The sequence below is a fragment of the Phacochoerus africanus genome, chromosome 1 (genome assembly GCF_016906955.1).
Source record: "Phacochoerus africanus isolate WHEZ1 chromosome 1, ROS_Pafr_v1, whole genome shotgun sequence".
Lineage (NCBI taxonomy): Eukaryota > Metazoa > Chordata > Mammalia > Artiodactyla > Suidae > Phacochoerus > Phacochoerus africanus.
In genome coordinates this window covers 278130350-278145193 of record NC_062544.1, presented here as the reverse complement: position 1 = coordinate 278145193, position 14844 = coordinate 278130350, and the positions used below count along the sequence as shown (strand labels likewise).

Below are 14844 nucleotides of genomic sequence, written 5' to 3'. Positions count from 1 at the left end.
TTCCCCGAGGGTAAAGGCAGGCTCTCTGTCTTCTCAAGAAAGATGTTAGGGGAGTTCCCTGGTGGCCCAGTGGGTTAAGGATTCAGAGTTGTCACCGCTGTGGTGAGGGTTTGGTCCCTGGCCTGGGAACTTCTGCATGCTGTGGGTGAGGCCAAAAAAAAAAAAAAGAAAAAAAGAAAAAAGAAAAAGAAAAGAGAGAAAGAAAGAAAAAAAAGAAGTCAAATTCTTGAAATGATTCATAGTTCAGTTCCTTCATAAGAAATAATGTAATGAAATCATCTAATCAAATGTCCTAGGCAGGTAAATTTCAACTCCTTTTATTTTCATTTTTCAGGCCAAATTTGAATCCCTCTTTAGGACATATGACAAAGATATCACCTTTCAGTATTTTAAGAGCTTCAAAAGAGTCAGAATCAACTTCAGCAACCCCTTATCTGCAGCAGATGCGAGACTCCAACTACATAAGACTGAATTTCTTGGAAAGGAAATGAAATTATATTTTGCCCAGGTGAGTGGAGGTCACTGATTGGCATGCTTCTCCCTTCTCCCTCTGACCTTAAAGTAGCTTAGACATCGAGGATGTATATGTTGATTTCAAACTCCAAGGACTCATGTCGAGAAGGGCAGAATTCTATTCAATAACTTTTCATGTCCCCTATTTTAAGAAGACATCGGGGTGCATTTGAAAGTGACCTCACAAATGACTTTCTTGGATTGAGTGACGATGGGAGAAAGCGCCTTTCCCCGACTCAGGGTGGTCTAGAACGCAGGGTCGTGGGCGTGGCCACCCTGGAACCCCAGCGCCAGAGCCCTGCGGCTTTGCGTGCAGGTCCCTGCAGCCCCCTCATTCTCAGAGAGCTGGTGTCTGCAAGCCTGGACTGCGCATCAGCACACGGCGGCCTGGCCCTGCCTGAAGGGAAAAAAATAGGTTCACCTGGCAGGTAGCAAGTGCTAAAAAATCCTCCTGGTAAGGAGCGGGGGAGGGGAGGTCAGGCCCCGGACCCTCGGCGCAGGGTGGGGCGGAGGAGGGGTGTGTCTGCTTTTTCTCCTGCTCCTCCCCCCTCCCCACCAGGTCCTTTGATGATAAGCCATCCACCGTCTAGGCAGCTCTCAAAATTCCCTCTAAAGATGTTACAGGAATCTAACAGGTCCGCAGTGGGAGGGGTGGGGCTTCGTGGATGCTGCATGCTGCTCCCTAGTAAAAGAGACCCCACTGGGGCCCTGAGTTCTCAGGTCAGTTTGGAAGACACCCTGTAGAGGGGCTTCCTGACTTCACCAAAAGGCGAAAGTGCGGGCCCTCCCGGGGTTAACCGATTGCTGAGATGCCCTGCCCCCTGGTGGTGGTGACTGCCAAGCGCAGGCTTCAACCTTGGATCCTTGGGAGCAAACTTGCTTCTGTGTATGGTGGGGGTTCATAGAAATACTTCCTTAGTCCCTCCCTCCACGACTTGTTCTGGTTTATTAAAGTCAGTGCATGTTCATTGCTAAAGAACTAAGAAAATCCAAACTAGGAAGGTTTTGACGTAAGATCTTTCCCAACAGCCCCTCTAATCACTGGTATAATTTTAAAGCCCAAACAAGGACCTTAGTTATTGTTCCTTATCAGTATTCTTTTCAGTGTGTGCCCTGAAAAGTGGGTGTATTTTTCCTTCCTCGCTTTTGGCATTTGATTCAGAGCCCCAGAGGGAGGGAAGCCTGAGACCCTGGTGGCCCAGCCCCAGCCCCCCAAAAGTGATGTCATCTTAAAGATGTCGCTTGGCCTTTTGGAGCTTCTGTGATATGTTATGCTTCTGAGATGTGAGGAGCTGGAAGCAGTCGATTCTGAGATCCCTTCTGACCTCAGCCACAGTGCTTTATTTTTTCCATTTATACTAAAATTATCTCTGTGTATTTTCCATCAGTCTAGGGCAAGCATAATTAGTCTCTGTGCCCAGGAGTCCCAGTCCTGGGAGGGGGCTCTAATCATGTTTGCCCCATAATCCAAGTTCCCTTCCCCTCCCCTTATAAACCGTATTACATTCATCCTTGGGCTGCACTTGTTCTGCTGTCTGGACATGGATTTGTCCTTCGTGCCTTCTTCTGCAGGCTGTCATTAAGTGCTGTGGCATTGCTTCAACTCTTCCCTCGAGAATCATCCACCTGTGCTTCTCTTTCTCCTCAGACTTTACACATAGGAAGTTCCCACCTGGCCCCACCCAATCCAGACAAGCAATTTCTGATCTCACCTCCTGCCTCGCCGCCGGTCGGTTGGAAACAAGTGGAAGACGCTACTCCCGTCATAAATTATGATCTTTTATATGCTATCTCCAAGCTGGGGCCAGGTAAGCAGCGCCCTCTGGTGGCGAGGGAGCAAGGCGACCTGGGGATGGTGTGAAAGGCCGGGGCTCACCAGCCACAGGGGTGGCGGTGTCTCCATGGCTCTTTCCACCTCTTGAGCAGCGATCGGCGCAAACGTGTGTTGTGAAATGTCTCTCTTTGCTTTCTTCTGAATCAAAGTAACCCACGCCGGGAGCGTGCACGCCTGCCTCCGGCCTCATCTCTTAAGGAGGCATGCCAGCTGGTCCACAGGACAAAGCACCATGACCTGCGGGCACATCACTTGACCCCATTCCCCTCCCACTGAGCACAGCCTGTGTGGGTGATTCAAAACCCGGCCTCTTATCCTGTCCCTCCAAGTGGGAGTGAGAGGTTGGATTTGGGAAAGGGAGAACAACTTCCCTCCTTTTATTTATTTATTTATTTTTTGTCTTTTTGCTATTTCTTGGGCCGCTTCTGCGGCATATGGAGGTTCCCAGGCTAGGGGTCGAATCGGAGCTGCAGCCACCAGCCTACACCAGAGCCACAGCAACTCGGGATCCGAGCCGTGTCTGCAACCTACACCACAGCTCACGGCAACGCCGAATCATTAACCCACTGAGCAAGGGCAGGGACCGAACCGGCAACCTCATGGTTCCTAGTCGGATTCGTTAACCACTGCGCCACGACGGGAACTCCTATTTATTTATTTTTTAATTTTTGTTTCTAGGGCTGCACTCACGGCATATGGAAGTCCCCGGGCTAGGGGTTGAATTGGAACGACAGCTGCTGGCCTGCACCACAGCCACAGCAATGCGGGATCCAAGCCACGTCTGTGACCTGCACCACAGCTCATGGCAACACCAGATCCTTAACCTACTGAGTGAAGCCAGGGATGGAACCCTCGTCCTCATGGATCCTTGTCGGGGTCGCTAACCACTGAGCCACGAAGGGAACTCCCCCCCCTTGTATACATTACATTTTTTGTCAGGGTAGCTGTGTCCATTGTTATGATTGTCACCTGTCCTTTTCAATGTGCGAGGGGGATGGGAGGACCGCAGTTATGTGGGGGGGGGGCGCTCCCCTCCCTGGACTCCCCGGGCTCCCCGGGCTCCCCTGCTGAGCTTGCCAGGGGAAGAGGCTCCAGTCCTCTGAAGGGACAAAGGCCTGAGCATTTAGGAAGAAAGATACTCTGGCTGCAGGCAGGCTTCTCATCCAGAAAATGGGTATTACCCAGTGGAGTTATGAGCAATATGTAAGACCATCATGTAAAAAGACTTCTTCATACAGCACCTGGCTCAGTGGCCGTGCGCGCTACGTTTTCTGGAAACAATAAAATGGTGGGTCCTGTCCTCCCTGATGGGGTGAGCTGACAGGTGCAGGGAGGGCTCTTGGGGTGAAGAGGTTTGAGCCCGCCTTCTGCCCTGTCCGTGGAGCAAAGGCAGTAAGCGCTGAGGCCATCAGCTTTCTCCTTGACCAGCAATCTGATGTTCTTTTCACTGAGGCTTTTATTTTCTTGGACCATCAGCAATTTCATATGGAAAAGATTACGTTTCTGTGAACATTGCTCTGATGGAAATTCCCTCTGTGGTAGAGAGCAAGCATCATATTACCTATTGCTCATCATGGCGTGAAGGTCAAGAGGGAGGTGGCCAGTGCTCTTCCTGGCACCTCCCAGCCAAGGTGCCTTAGCGGAGCCGAGGGTTGGAACCTGCTGGGATGTCAGAGAAGCGAGGAGGGGCTGCCAGCGAACATTCCTCACTCTCTAGAATCTACCACTTCTTTACAGAAGGCTTGGTTGAGAAGCCTTCTTAGAAAATAAGATCACTTTGCCCTTAGTTAACAATGAACTTGAATAGTATTTCATATCTCAGCTGTGCTCTCTCTTCAGCTGACAAGATTGCAAAGATTTTTTTTTTTTTTTTTCTATTTAGGGCCAAACCCCAGGCATATCAAAGTTCCCAGGCTAGGAGTCCAAGAGGAGCTATAGCTGCTGGCCTACACCACAGCCAGAGCAACGTGGGATCTGAGCCACATCTGTGACCTACACCACAGCTCACAGCAATGCCAGATCCTTAACCCACTGAGCGAGGGTAGGTTCCTAGTGGGATTCGTTTCTGCTGTGCCACGACGGGAACTCCTGCGAAGATTTTGCAAACATGATCCAATACCCATGCTTTCTGGATTGTGACTCCTTGGCAGGTAGAAAAGGATTTGGAAAGGGGATCCTGGCCAACATTTTGAGGAATCTGTCTGACCTTGATTTTTTTCCCCTGACATGCTGAGGCTCTTTCACTCAAATACAGTTATGATAACTTGCCAGTCTCATGTGTGGGGCAGAGAAGAGGCAACACCTCTTTTATGAATATAAGGATCTTGACTGGGAGTTCCTGCCATGGCACAGTGGGTTAAGGATCCTGCATTGCCACAGCTGTGGCATAGGTCACAGCTGCAGCTCGCATTTGATCCCTGGCCCAAGAACTTCCATAAACCGTAGGTGTGGGAGTTCCCACTGTGGCGCAGGGGAAACAAATCTGACTAGTATCCATGAGGATGCGGGTTTGATCCCTGACCTGGCTCAGTGGGTCAGGGATCTGGCACGGCCATGAACTTTGGTATAGGTTGCAGACAAGGTTTGCATCCCACCTTCCTATGGCTGTGGTGTAGACCAGCAGCTGTAGTTCCGATTCGACCCCTAGCCTGGTAACTTCCACATGCCACGGGTGTGGCCCTAAAAAGCAGAAAAAAAAAGAAAGAAAGAAAGAAAGAAAGACAGACAAACCCACAGATTCAGCCAAAAACAAAAAACAAAAAAAAACCAAAAGGCCTTGACCGAACCTGATGACCTCAGGCAGACATGGAACAGCAGAGCAGAACACGCCTGGTTCAAGGGGATTGATAGTTGTATGAAAAAGGATGACATGGTCAAAAATGTTTTCAGAGCACCTGGCTCAACCAGCACACCTGTGTCTTCATACAGGGCCTCCCCCTGGTTCCTGTCCCTGGCATGGACTGTGCACTTCAGCAGGAGCCCCTGGAAGGAGGCTCAACTGGTCCTTTCCTAGCGCTTTTATTCATGCAGTGTCCTGTCCTAAGTGGGTGCTCTTTGCATCACACCAGCAAAGTCCCCTGAGTCGTTTAGAGGGCCTGGTAGACCTGCTAAGTGTATTTAAAAATACGTCCCTCTGGAGTTCCTGTTGTGGCTCAGCGGATTATGAACCCGACTTGTATCCATGAGGGTGCGAGTTTGATCCCTGACCTCGCTCAGTGGGTTAAGGATCCCGAGCTGCCTTGATCTGTGGTGTAGGTTGCAGATGCAGCTTGGATCCCGAGTTGCTGTGGCTGTGGCGTAGGCTGGCAGCTGCAGCTCCAATTTGACCCTTAGCCTGGGAACTTCCATATGCCACAGGTGTGGCCGTAAAAAGCAAAAGGTAAAAAATAAAATACATCCTTCCTTTGGAAAAGAATCAGAAAAGGAACAGATATGTGTATAACTAATTCACTTTGCTGTACAACTGAAACTTACACAATATTGCAGGTCAACTATACTCCAATAAAATTTTTTAAAAATTTTGGCTGGCAAGATAAACAATAACCAAATAATACTATCCAAAAAAAAAGAAAAGAAAAGAAAATACATCCCTTCCATATCTTTCATCTGCCTGAACGCAAGGGTGTTTGATTGAAAGCAGAGTCATTTACTGTGGTGAGCCATATAATGAGACCCCAAAGATACAGCACTCCAGCATGTGTCTGGCCGCATCCCTCAGCCCCTGTCGGATGCCCACAGAAGCTCAGTCCAGCTGACTCTGATGCGCATTCATTTGCCCTTGCTTTTTGGCCCTGGGGTGCTTGCCTGAGTCACTCTGCAATTATTTTCTCCCCGTAGGTGAAAAATATGAATTGCACGCCGCAACCGACACCACTCCCAGCGTGGTGGTCCACGTGTGTGAGAGCGATCAGGAGAACGAGGACGAGGACGAGATGGAAAGAATGAAGAGACCCAAACCCAAAATTATCCAGACGAGGAGGCCAGAGTATACACCCATCCACTTAAGCTGAACTGGGACCCGGACGAAGAAGCATTCCAACTCCAACACCCGAGAAGGAATCTTTGACTGTGGAAGTGGCCGGTCACAACCTTGGAGGCGGCAGCCGTGAGCGCTGTGGCAGAAATTCCAGTTCATGTTGCTCAGAAGAGAATCGAGGCTTTGTCTTCCGGTTCCAACGCTGCGCACCCGTCCCTGTTCGTGGCTCCCGGGAATGTCCTGAGCCAATCACTGAGGTTAGGGTTGATCCGCAAGGACATCTGGGAATGTCTCGAGAAAACCAATAACGATAGTGTTTTGTACTTGTTCTTTTCTGGTAGGTTCTGTTTTCGCCAGGGGCAGGTTGATCAAAGGGTCCAGGGAGAGACTTGTAGAATTTCTAACCAGCCTACAGGATTGACCCTCTCTCTCCTGGGAGGAAAAGGCACCGTGGGGAAGCCACAAGGCATCTGGTGCAAGAAAGGTTGTGAAAACAACAAGGCAGTGTGGAAATTGTAGTGTTTCTTTTTTTTTTCCCCTCCATGTTCTAATGTTTGTGCATGTATATTACTGATTTTCGGAACTAACCTTTGTTCGTGTATAGAGTTACGCCACTGTTGTTTTGCACCTTTGGGGAAGTTAGAGAAGCATTAGAAATATCTGTCCACCTTTCCAGGTTCCTGACTGTCTTTGCAACAGCACACACAGGTGGGAAAACACCTGGAGTACATTCATTCAGCATCCTCTGCGAAGCAACCTAGAACCTGTGCTTTTGCAAAAGAAGTTGATCTGAAAGTCCGAGCTAGCGTTGCGCTTATCAAATGCAGAGAATAGCAGTCTCACTGCCAACATTTAGTGGGTGAGAAATGTTTCAATGTTTTAGGTCAGACAATAAATTGGTTTCATTTCTTTCTTTAATATGGTGGTTTAGATACATGAATCATTAGCCAAAACCCTTTTTTGGGGGGGGGGAAATATCAGTTGAGATAACTGATTTTTTTGAACCCTACAAAAACATCGAGATAAACCTGTAAATAAAGCTAGTAACATATATTCATACCTGCTGTGCACTTGGGTGAGAAATAGGGCAGTGGAAGAATCACGTAAGATGTTTTAACCTACCTGTGAACTCTGTGTTGTAGAAAACGCCTTTCAAATGATCGACGGGACTTGAACTCAAAGCATGTGAAGTGGATAGTAGGTGTGTGGTGGTATGAAAAGAATGCAGTGCCTTTCCCCATTACTCCCTGATGGAATTGTCACATGAGGTTAACATCTGTCATTTTTTTCTAGGTGTGTCATGTGTATGTCTGGTTGATAGGTATTCTGTTTTGGCCTTACAATACCATAGCAAGATTTGTCCCTTTGAAATAGCTAACGCCAAGTAACAATGCATGCTTTGGAAATGCAGAAGAGGATTTTCTTGAAGGAGCAAATACATTTGGTTGCTCATATCAAGAAAACCGACCGAATGTTCTCCAAACCCTGTTTACAGTACTTGGTGGGGCACGGGGGGGCAGGTGTGGGAGAGACCATTGCATAGCGTTCAAGTGTTCCTAGTTAAGTGCTTTTCAACTGGAGAGGCTAACCTCAAGATATTTTTTTTAACTGCATTCTGTAATAAATCAACACAATATGCTCTTTATGGAAAAGTTATCCGCTTGTCATTTTATTGCTAATGGTCAACCTGGGACCCCTTCAAATTCTGCAGTCTTAGAAGGATACATTCACTCATCAGTTTGAATTTAGAAACTCCCAGTTTTGGGGACTTCCTGTTGTGGCTCAGTGGGTTAAGAACCCGACCAGTATCCATGAGGATGCATGTTCGATCCCTGACCTCCCTCCGTGGGTTAAGGATCTGGCATTGCTGCAAGTTGCAGCATAGGCCACAGATGTGGCTTGGATCCCGCATTGCTGTAGCTGTGATGCAGGCTGGCAGCTGAAGCTCCAATTCAGCCCCTAGCCTGGGGACTTCCATATGCTGCCGGTGCAGCCCTAAAAAGGAAAAAAAAAAAAAAATAATCACAGTTCCTTGCTATGGTTCACCCACAGTAACCGTGTGTCACTTAGGGGAGGGGAAGATGGACAAAGCTGAGAGCAGAAGTCTGAATATTTCCCTTGTCCAGGGAGATGATATTCTGATGAAAACCCTTTTCACAGGCAGCTCCACTAAACATTTTTGATTGTTAATTTGAGGAGTTGTGTTTCCTGTTAGAAAAGACATCAAAGATCCTTGGTGGCACGGCGGGTTGAGGATGCAGCATTGTCACTGCTGTGGCTCAGGTCGCTGCCGTGGCCTGGGTTCCATCCTCAGCCCCAGAACATCTGCATACGGGGGTAGGATGAGGGTGGGGGGAGTGGAGCAATGTGCAGCCAAAAAGAAAAAAGAGATAAGATGTCCACGGAAGAGACTAAGTTACAGAGGCTGGTTATGTTCAGAAACTCTGTCTTTATAAGCCTCTACCTGAACCTCACCTGGAAATCTTATTATCAGTGTGACGAGTTCTTGACCAACCCTCAAAGGCCTAAATAACCCCATGTTCATCTGCTGAGCTCGAGCAAATGGCATTAATCTTCATCGAGATCAGCATCAGGCATTTTTCCATGAAAATTCACGTGCTCCCCTGTTTTCCTTGCATGAGCAGCCTCATGCTGTCATTCGCAAGAGCAGTTGCCAGATTAAAGCCATGTGTGGTGGAAGTTTAAATGTGTTGGGAAAGTCACATTCCATCAGGTTGGCTGAATGTGATTGTTGCGCTGATTCAATCATGGACCCCCTGGGGGGGGGGGGGAACTGTTATTTGCCATTGGGTTGAACAACTAGGAGCCACTACTGAGCAGAGCTGCATTGGGCAGCGTGCTGGTCCAGGACCGGATTTCCTAAATAGCCCTGGAGTAATGTCAAGTCGTGTTGTCAGGTAACTGAGCTTTCCAGCAGGTCCCCTTTCACAAGTGGGGAAAGACAGGTGGGTGCTCATCAGATCCCCGAGTAGAAATCAAGTCAGTAGCCAGCCTCACTCCTGACAGATGGTGTCTGATGAGAGGTGCGTGGGGCAGCCTCACCTGAAGCTCCGAAGCCAAAACTGCTCACGGTCTGGTGACCAGGCAGATGGCAATGAAGGGCCCCAAATCACATGCCCAGGGTTCATGCATCTCTCTAGCCCTGCTAGAGAGAAGGCTCCATAAAACACGAAACGACAGACCAAACAGGTGAGCTCAGGCAGAATACATCCTTTGCCATTGATTGGATATGCTCCTCAAATAGATTTTGAGAGAATATGTTTCCCCTCTGATGGTAGGTAGCTTAGAGCCATCCATCCAGGAAAAGAAAATCAGTCCCTGGAAATGTATGCTAAATCCAAGCGAAGGGTGATGAATGATGGGCGAGGTATAATATTTCATGCAGCTATTAATACTCGGGCTATCAACATTGATCAGCCCTCAGTGAGCGTTTAGGATTTTACATTTCCAGATTGTTGTGAAAATGAGCACCCCCATGAGATTTGGGTTTTCAGAGAGCTTTAATTTCAGGTGAAATTGCACAGAACTCACTGCTAAGGAAATAGAATTTTGGAGTTCCCACTGTGGCACAGTGGGTTAAGGATCTGGTGTTGCCCCAGCAGCTATGGCTCAGATTTGATCCCTGGCCTGGGACCTTCCATATGCCAAGGGTATGGCCAAAAAAAAAAATTAAATTAAAAAAATAGATTTTCTCAAATATTAATTGCAAAGGATTAAATACACTATAGGGACATGTTATAAGCAAAACTGAACTGGCAGCTAGGGTATGTCATACTTAACAGCATTTAAAGAACCCTGTGAAGAACCTTTACAGGGAAAGAAGCTGGACTATAAATAAGAAATACATTTTTTTCCTTCCCCAATTCTCCTGTCTTCTGATTCTAAAGTAGGACATGTGGGGAATTTTTTTTCAAAGACGCCACCACTCTTGGCAATCTTTAATTCACATGTGAAATTCTCACTCTTGTGACTCACCAAAATTCCATGGCAAGCAGGTAGATGGATTTTATTCTCACATACCTCGTTTTATTCAGCTCTCCCTCCCTGCTGTTCGTGAAAGGTCATTTTAATCATGGCTCTGTTTATGAAAGCCAGAGGAGATTATTTGCGAGTGATGGAGAGGCAGTGCCCACATTCAACCTTTCTCTTGCTTTCAAGATTCTGATTAAGGATTCGATGACCATTCTTCACGGCCACTGAGAGCCAAGCGATTGCTATAGCCCCTGCTCACAGCTCTCTCTTTCAAGGCCATCAGGGACCCCTCCTGGCTGACCTTCATACTCTCATCCCATGGAACTTGCAGTGTTTCTTTTTATGTTTTATGATTTTTATTTTTTCCGTTATAGTTGATTTACAGTGTTTCTGTCCATTTCTACTGTACAGCAAATGACCCAGTCATACATATGTATATATCTGTTTATTCTTTTTCTCACATTATCCTCCATCATGTTCCATCACAAGTGACTGGATATGGTTCCCTGTGCTCTGCAGCAGGATCTCATTGCTTATCCACTCAAATGCAATAGTTTGCATCTATTAACCCCAGACTCCTAGTCCATCCCCCTCCCTCCCCCTCCTCCTTGGCAACCGCAAGTCTGTTTTCCAAGTCCATGAGTTTCTTTTCTGTGGAAAGATTCCTTTGTGCCATGTATTAGATTCCAGATACAAGTGATATCATATGGTATTTGTCTTTCTCTTTCTGACTTACTTCACTTAGCATGAGAGTCTCTAGTTCCATCCATGTTGCTGCAAAGGAACTTGCAGTGTTTCTAACTCATTCTGTTCCCCAGGCTCCATTAGGCATGTTCCCTCTGCCTTAAAATATGATCCCACTGCCCCAGCCCGGCCTGGGCTAAGCCCATGATGCTATGCACTCCATAAGAACAGTGCCATGTCTGCCCTACTCACCTCTGTCTGAATCACTAGCAGCTACCACTGTGCCCAGCCTGTGGTGCTCAGTAAATATTACTGAAATAATTACCCCACTTACTGATATTTGCCCTACGTCTCCATCAGTAATGTCTCTTCCCCCGGAGAACCATTCCCACCTGGTCCTGCTGTGTCACTTGCTGTGTCCCATACTCCCCTGTTGTAATATGTACTGCCTTTTATTTTCCCTGTTAAACATAAATCAGATGGAGGCAGAATTCCTGGTAGCCTATGGGTCACAGTAGACATTCAACAAAAGTTGGATGGGTGGATGGATAGATGAAGAATAGATAGGTGGGTGAATGGGTAGATGAATAATAGATTGGATGGATGGATAGATGGATGGATGGGTTGGTAGAAGAATGGATGGTGGATGGATAGGTGGGTAAGTAGGTGAGTGGGTGGATGGATGGAGATTTCAGAGGATGAGGAGGGAGAGGTTACTGAGAAAAAAAAATAGAAAAGAACAAGGTATGTTCCCCTCTCCCTGGTTAGTTGAATCAGTACGCAGATCAGTGCTTTACTTCAACAAACTGCCAGGTTGCTGGAGCAAAGAGGATGAAAGAGAAAGAAAAGGAGACATAATTGTGTTGGGCTAGAGCAATAAATACGAAGAGAAAAAATACTCGGTTTTCAAAATTTTCTTTTCAAGCCAGGGTGATTGGCTAGAGGACGGGTGATCGGAAAGGAGCAGGAAAGCACTCTTCGGGATGATGGGAACGTTTTATCTCTTGATGGAGTAACAGAAGAAGAGTAGCAGCAACAACACACAGTAGTAGTAAAACAAGAATATACCTTCGTCCAGAACTTTTCGAACTGTGTACTTAAAATGAGTGCATCTTCTTTTATGTAAAGTATGCCTCCGTAAAGTTGATTTCATTTTTAAAAACTAGGATGAAGGAAAAAATGTTCATCTTAATGGACAAAAGTTGGGGAGGGGAAGGTCTTGATTCTCACCATATCCTTGTAAAAACATTTTCCTTTCTTTCTTTTTTTTTCTTTTTTTTTTGCCTTTTTCTAGGGCCGCTCCCACGGCATGGAAGTTCCGAGGCTAGGGGGTCTAATTGGAGTTGTAGCCACCGGCCTACACCAGAGCCACAGCAATGCGGAATCTGAGCCGAGTCTGCGACCTACACCACAGCTCACAGCAATGCAGAATCCTTAACCCTCTGAGCAAGGCCAGGGAATCGAACCCTCAATCTCATGGTTCCTAGTCAGATTCATTAACCACTGCGCCACGACGGGAACTCCTAAAAACATTTTTCAAGTGTGCAAAGCTTTCACAAAATTCCTAAAACCCAGTACTATACAGCAAGGCAAAGCAGCGTCCAAAATTAGAATGGGAGCATTCCCATGAAGCTTTTCTAGAAGACCTTGAAATGTCCATGACAATCTGTTAACTTTAAAAATCAACTTGGGTCATATTTATTTCCCTAAAGTTTAATATATGACTAATGTTCATATGTTCAGAACCAACCATATGCTACTTCAAGAATATACACAGCCACATATAACTGGCAGATGGAATTCATTTCAGCTTGTCTTTAATGTCCGTCCACGCTTTCCTCAGACTTTCATCAGGAAGCAGTGACATATCGGACCAAGGAGACACATCTGCCACGATGCATTTGAAATTAATGAACTATCAGAAAAAGAAACAAAAACAAAATAAAACAAAACCGCTACGTCTCTGCAAGGTCGATTTTATTTCTGAAGCTTCTAAAGCATTTTTTCCTGCAGATTACACAAATCCTTCTTTGTCTCAGAAATTTTTAAAAATTTAAGCATCACGAATAATGGAGAGATAACTTTAAAAGCAATAGAAGCTCATCAACAACCATTATAAACAGTGAGTTACATCTATTATTTTTATATGATTTTGTCAGAGGCTAAGTTGCCAAATAATTTCTTTCTTTCTTTAAATTTATTTATTTATTTTTGTCTTTTCTAGGGCCGCTCCCGCGGCACGTGGAGATTCCCAGGCTAGGGGTCCAATCGGAGCTGTAGCCACCTGCCTACGCCAGAGCCACAGCAACGCCGAATCCGAGCCGTGTCTGCGACCTACACCACAGCTCACAGCAACGCCGGATCCTTAACCCACTGAGCAAGGCCCTGGATCGAACCTACAACCTCATGGTTCCTAGTCGGATTTGTTAACCTCTGAGCCACAACGGGAACTCCCAAATAATTTCTTTGAGTTAACTTGAATTTGTGCTTTTTATGAGGTAAAAGTAGTCCCAGCTTTAGTTTTTGGTCTTGGTGGCAGATCTTTGGTGAAAAAAGCAAGAAACTTGCTTTGTGGAGGGACCATCAAGTAGGTATGTCGATGTTCCTTAAAATATCTTCATGGTGAATAATCAAGAATGGAAAGACAGAAGTTCCCATTGTGGCTCAGCGGTAATGAACCCAACTAGTATCCATGAGGGCGTGGGTTCAGTCCCTGACCCTGCTCAGGCCTTGCCCTGAGCTGCGATGTAGGTCACAGACGTGGCTTGGATCCTGCATTGCTGTGGCTGTGGTGTAGCCTGCAGCTACAGCTCCGATTGGACCCCTTCCTGGGAACTTCCATATGCCACAGGTACGGACCTTAAAATTAAAAAAAGAAAAAAAAAAAAAAAAAGGAAAGACATCACCTAGATTAAATTGTATGTAGTGTGACATACAATTGTTTTTGTTTTGTTAAACTACTGCACACCCATAAAGACATCAATGTGAAGTGTTCCCATGGAAATAAACATGAAGTTGGGAAAAGTGGTTTGAGCCTTCGCCCCACCACCTGAGTTTGATGCTTGCTTCCTTTGCTAATATCAGGAACTGGAAGCTTTGGCCCAGGAAGCCCAAGGGATCACTCACATTTGGGAAACTAGGAGATTGCCTGAGAAAAGATGTGAAGGCGGACAGTGAGGAGATACTGTTGTGGCTCAGTGGGTTAAGAACCTGATATAGACTCTGTGAGGATGCAGGTTCGATCTGTGGCCTCACTCAGTGGGTTAAGGATCCAGCGTTGCCGTGAGCTGTGGTGTAGGCCGGAGGCTACAGCTTGGATTCCACCCCTGGCCTGGGAACTTCCATATGCCGCAGGTGAGGCCCTAAAAAGCAAAAAATAAACATTAAAAAAGGTGGATGATGAAACCTGAGGGGTGAGCAGACCCTGCCTAGCTTGGCTTTGGTCCGAGTTCTCAGGGAGCTTTATTATTATTATTACTTTTTGTCTTTTTAGGGCCACACCCTTGGCATATGGAGGTTCCCAGCCTAGGGGTCGAATTGGAGCTACAGCCGCAGGCCTACACCACAGCCACAGCTACGCCAGATCCAGGCTGCGTCTATGACCTACACCACAGCTCACGGCAACGCTGGATCCTTAACCCACTGAGTGAGGCCAGGGATCGAACCCGCAACCTCATGGTTCCTAGTCATAGTCGTTTCCGCTGCGCCACGACGGGACCTCCTCAGGGAGCTTTAAGGCTAGTGAGAGATGCCGGGCAACTGCCAAATCCAGGAGGCGGACAGACAGGGAAACGGGCTTAAAAACCACACCCAGGTATGACTCATTTTCCTCTGGTCATCTGCT

At 46.8% G+C, this 14844-nt stretch overlaps 1 protein-coding gene across 4 annotated transcripts in view; it reads left to right on the top strand.

The window, feature by feature from the left end:
• Positions 1 to 7968, top strand: part of RCAN1 (regulator of calcineurin 1) — a 99572-nt gene extending 91604 nt beyond the window's left edge. For all 4 annotated transcript variants that reach the window (XM_047795985.1, XM_047796003.1, XM_047795996.1 and 1 more), the window contains exons 2-4: positions 335 to 508; positions 2162 to 2321; positions 6185 to 7968. In XM_047795985.1, the coding sequence (XP_047651941.1) occupies positions 335 to 508; positions 2162 to 2321; positions 6185 to 6357 (507 nt within the window). In that variant the 3' untranslated portion in view covers positions 6358 to 7968. The remainder of the gene's footprint in view (positions 1 to 334; positions 509 to 2161; positions 2322 to 6184) is intronic.
• Positions 7969 to 14844: the final 6876 nt, after the last annotated feature.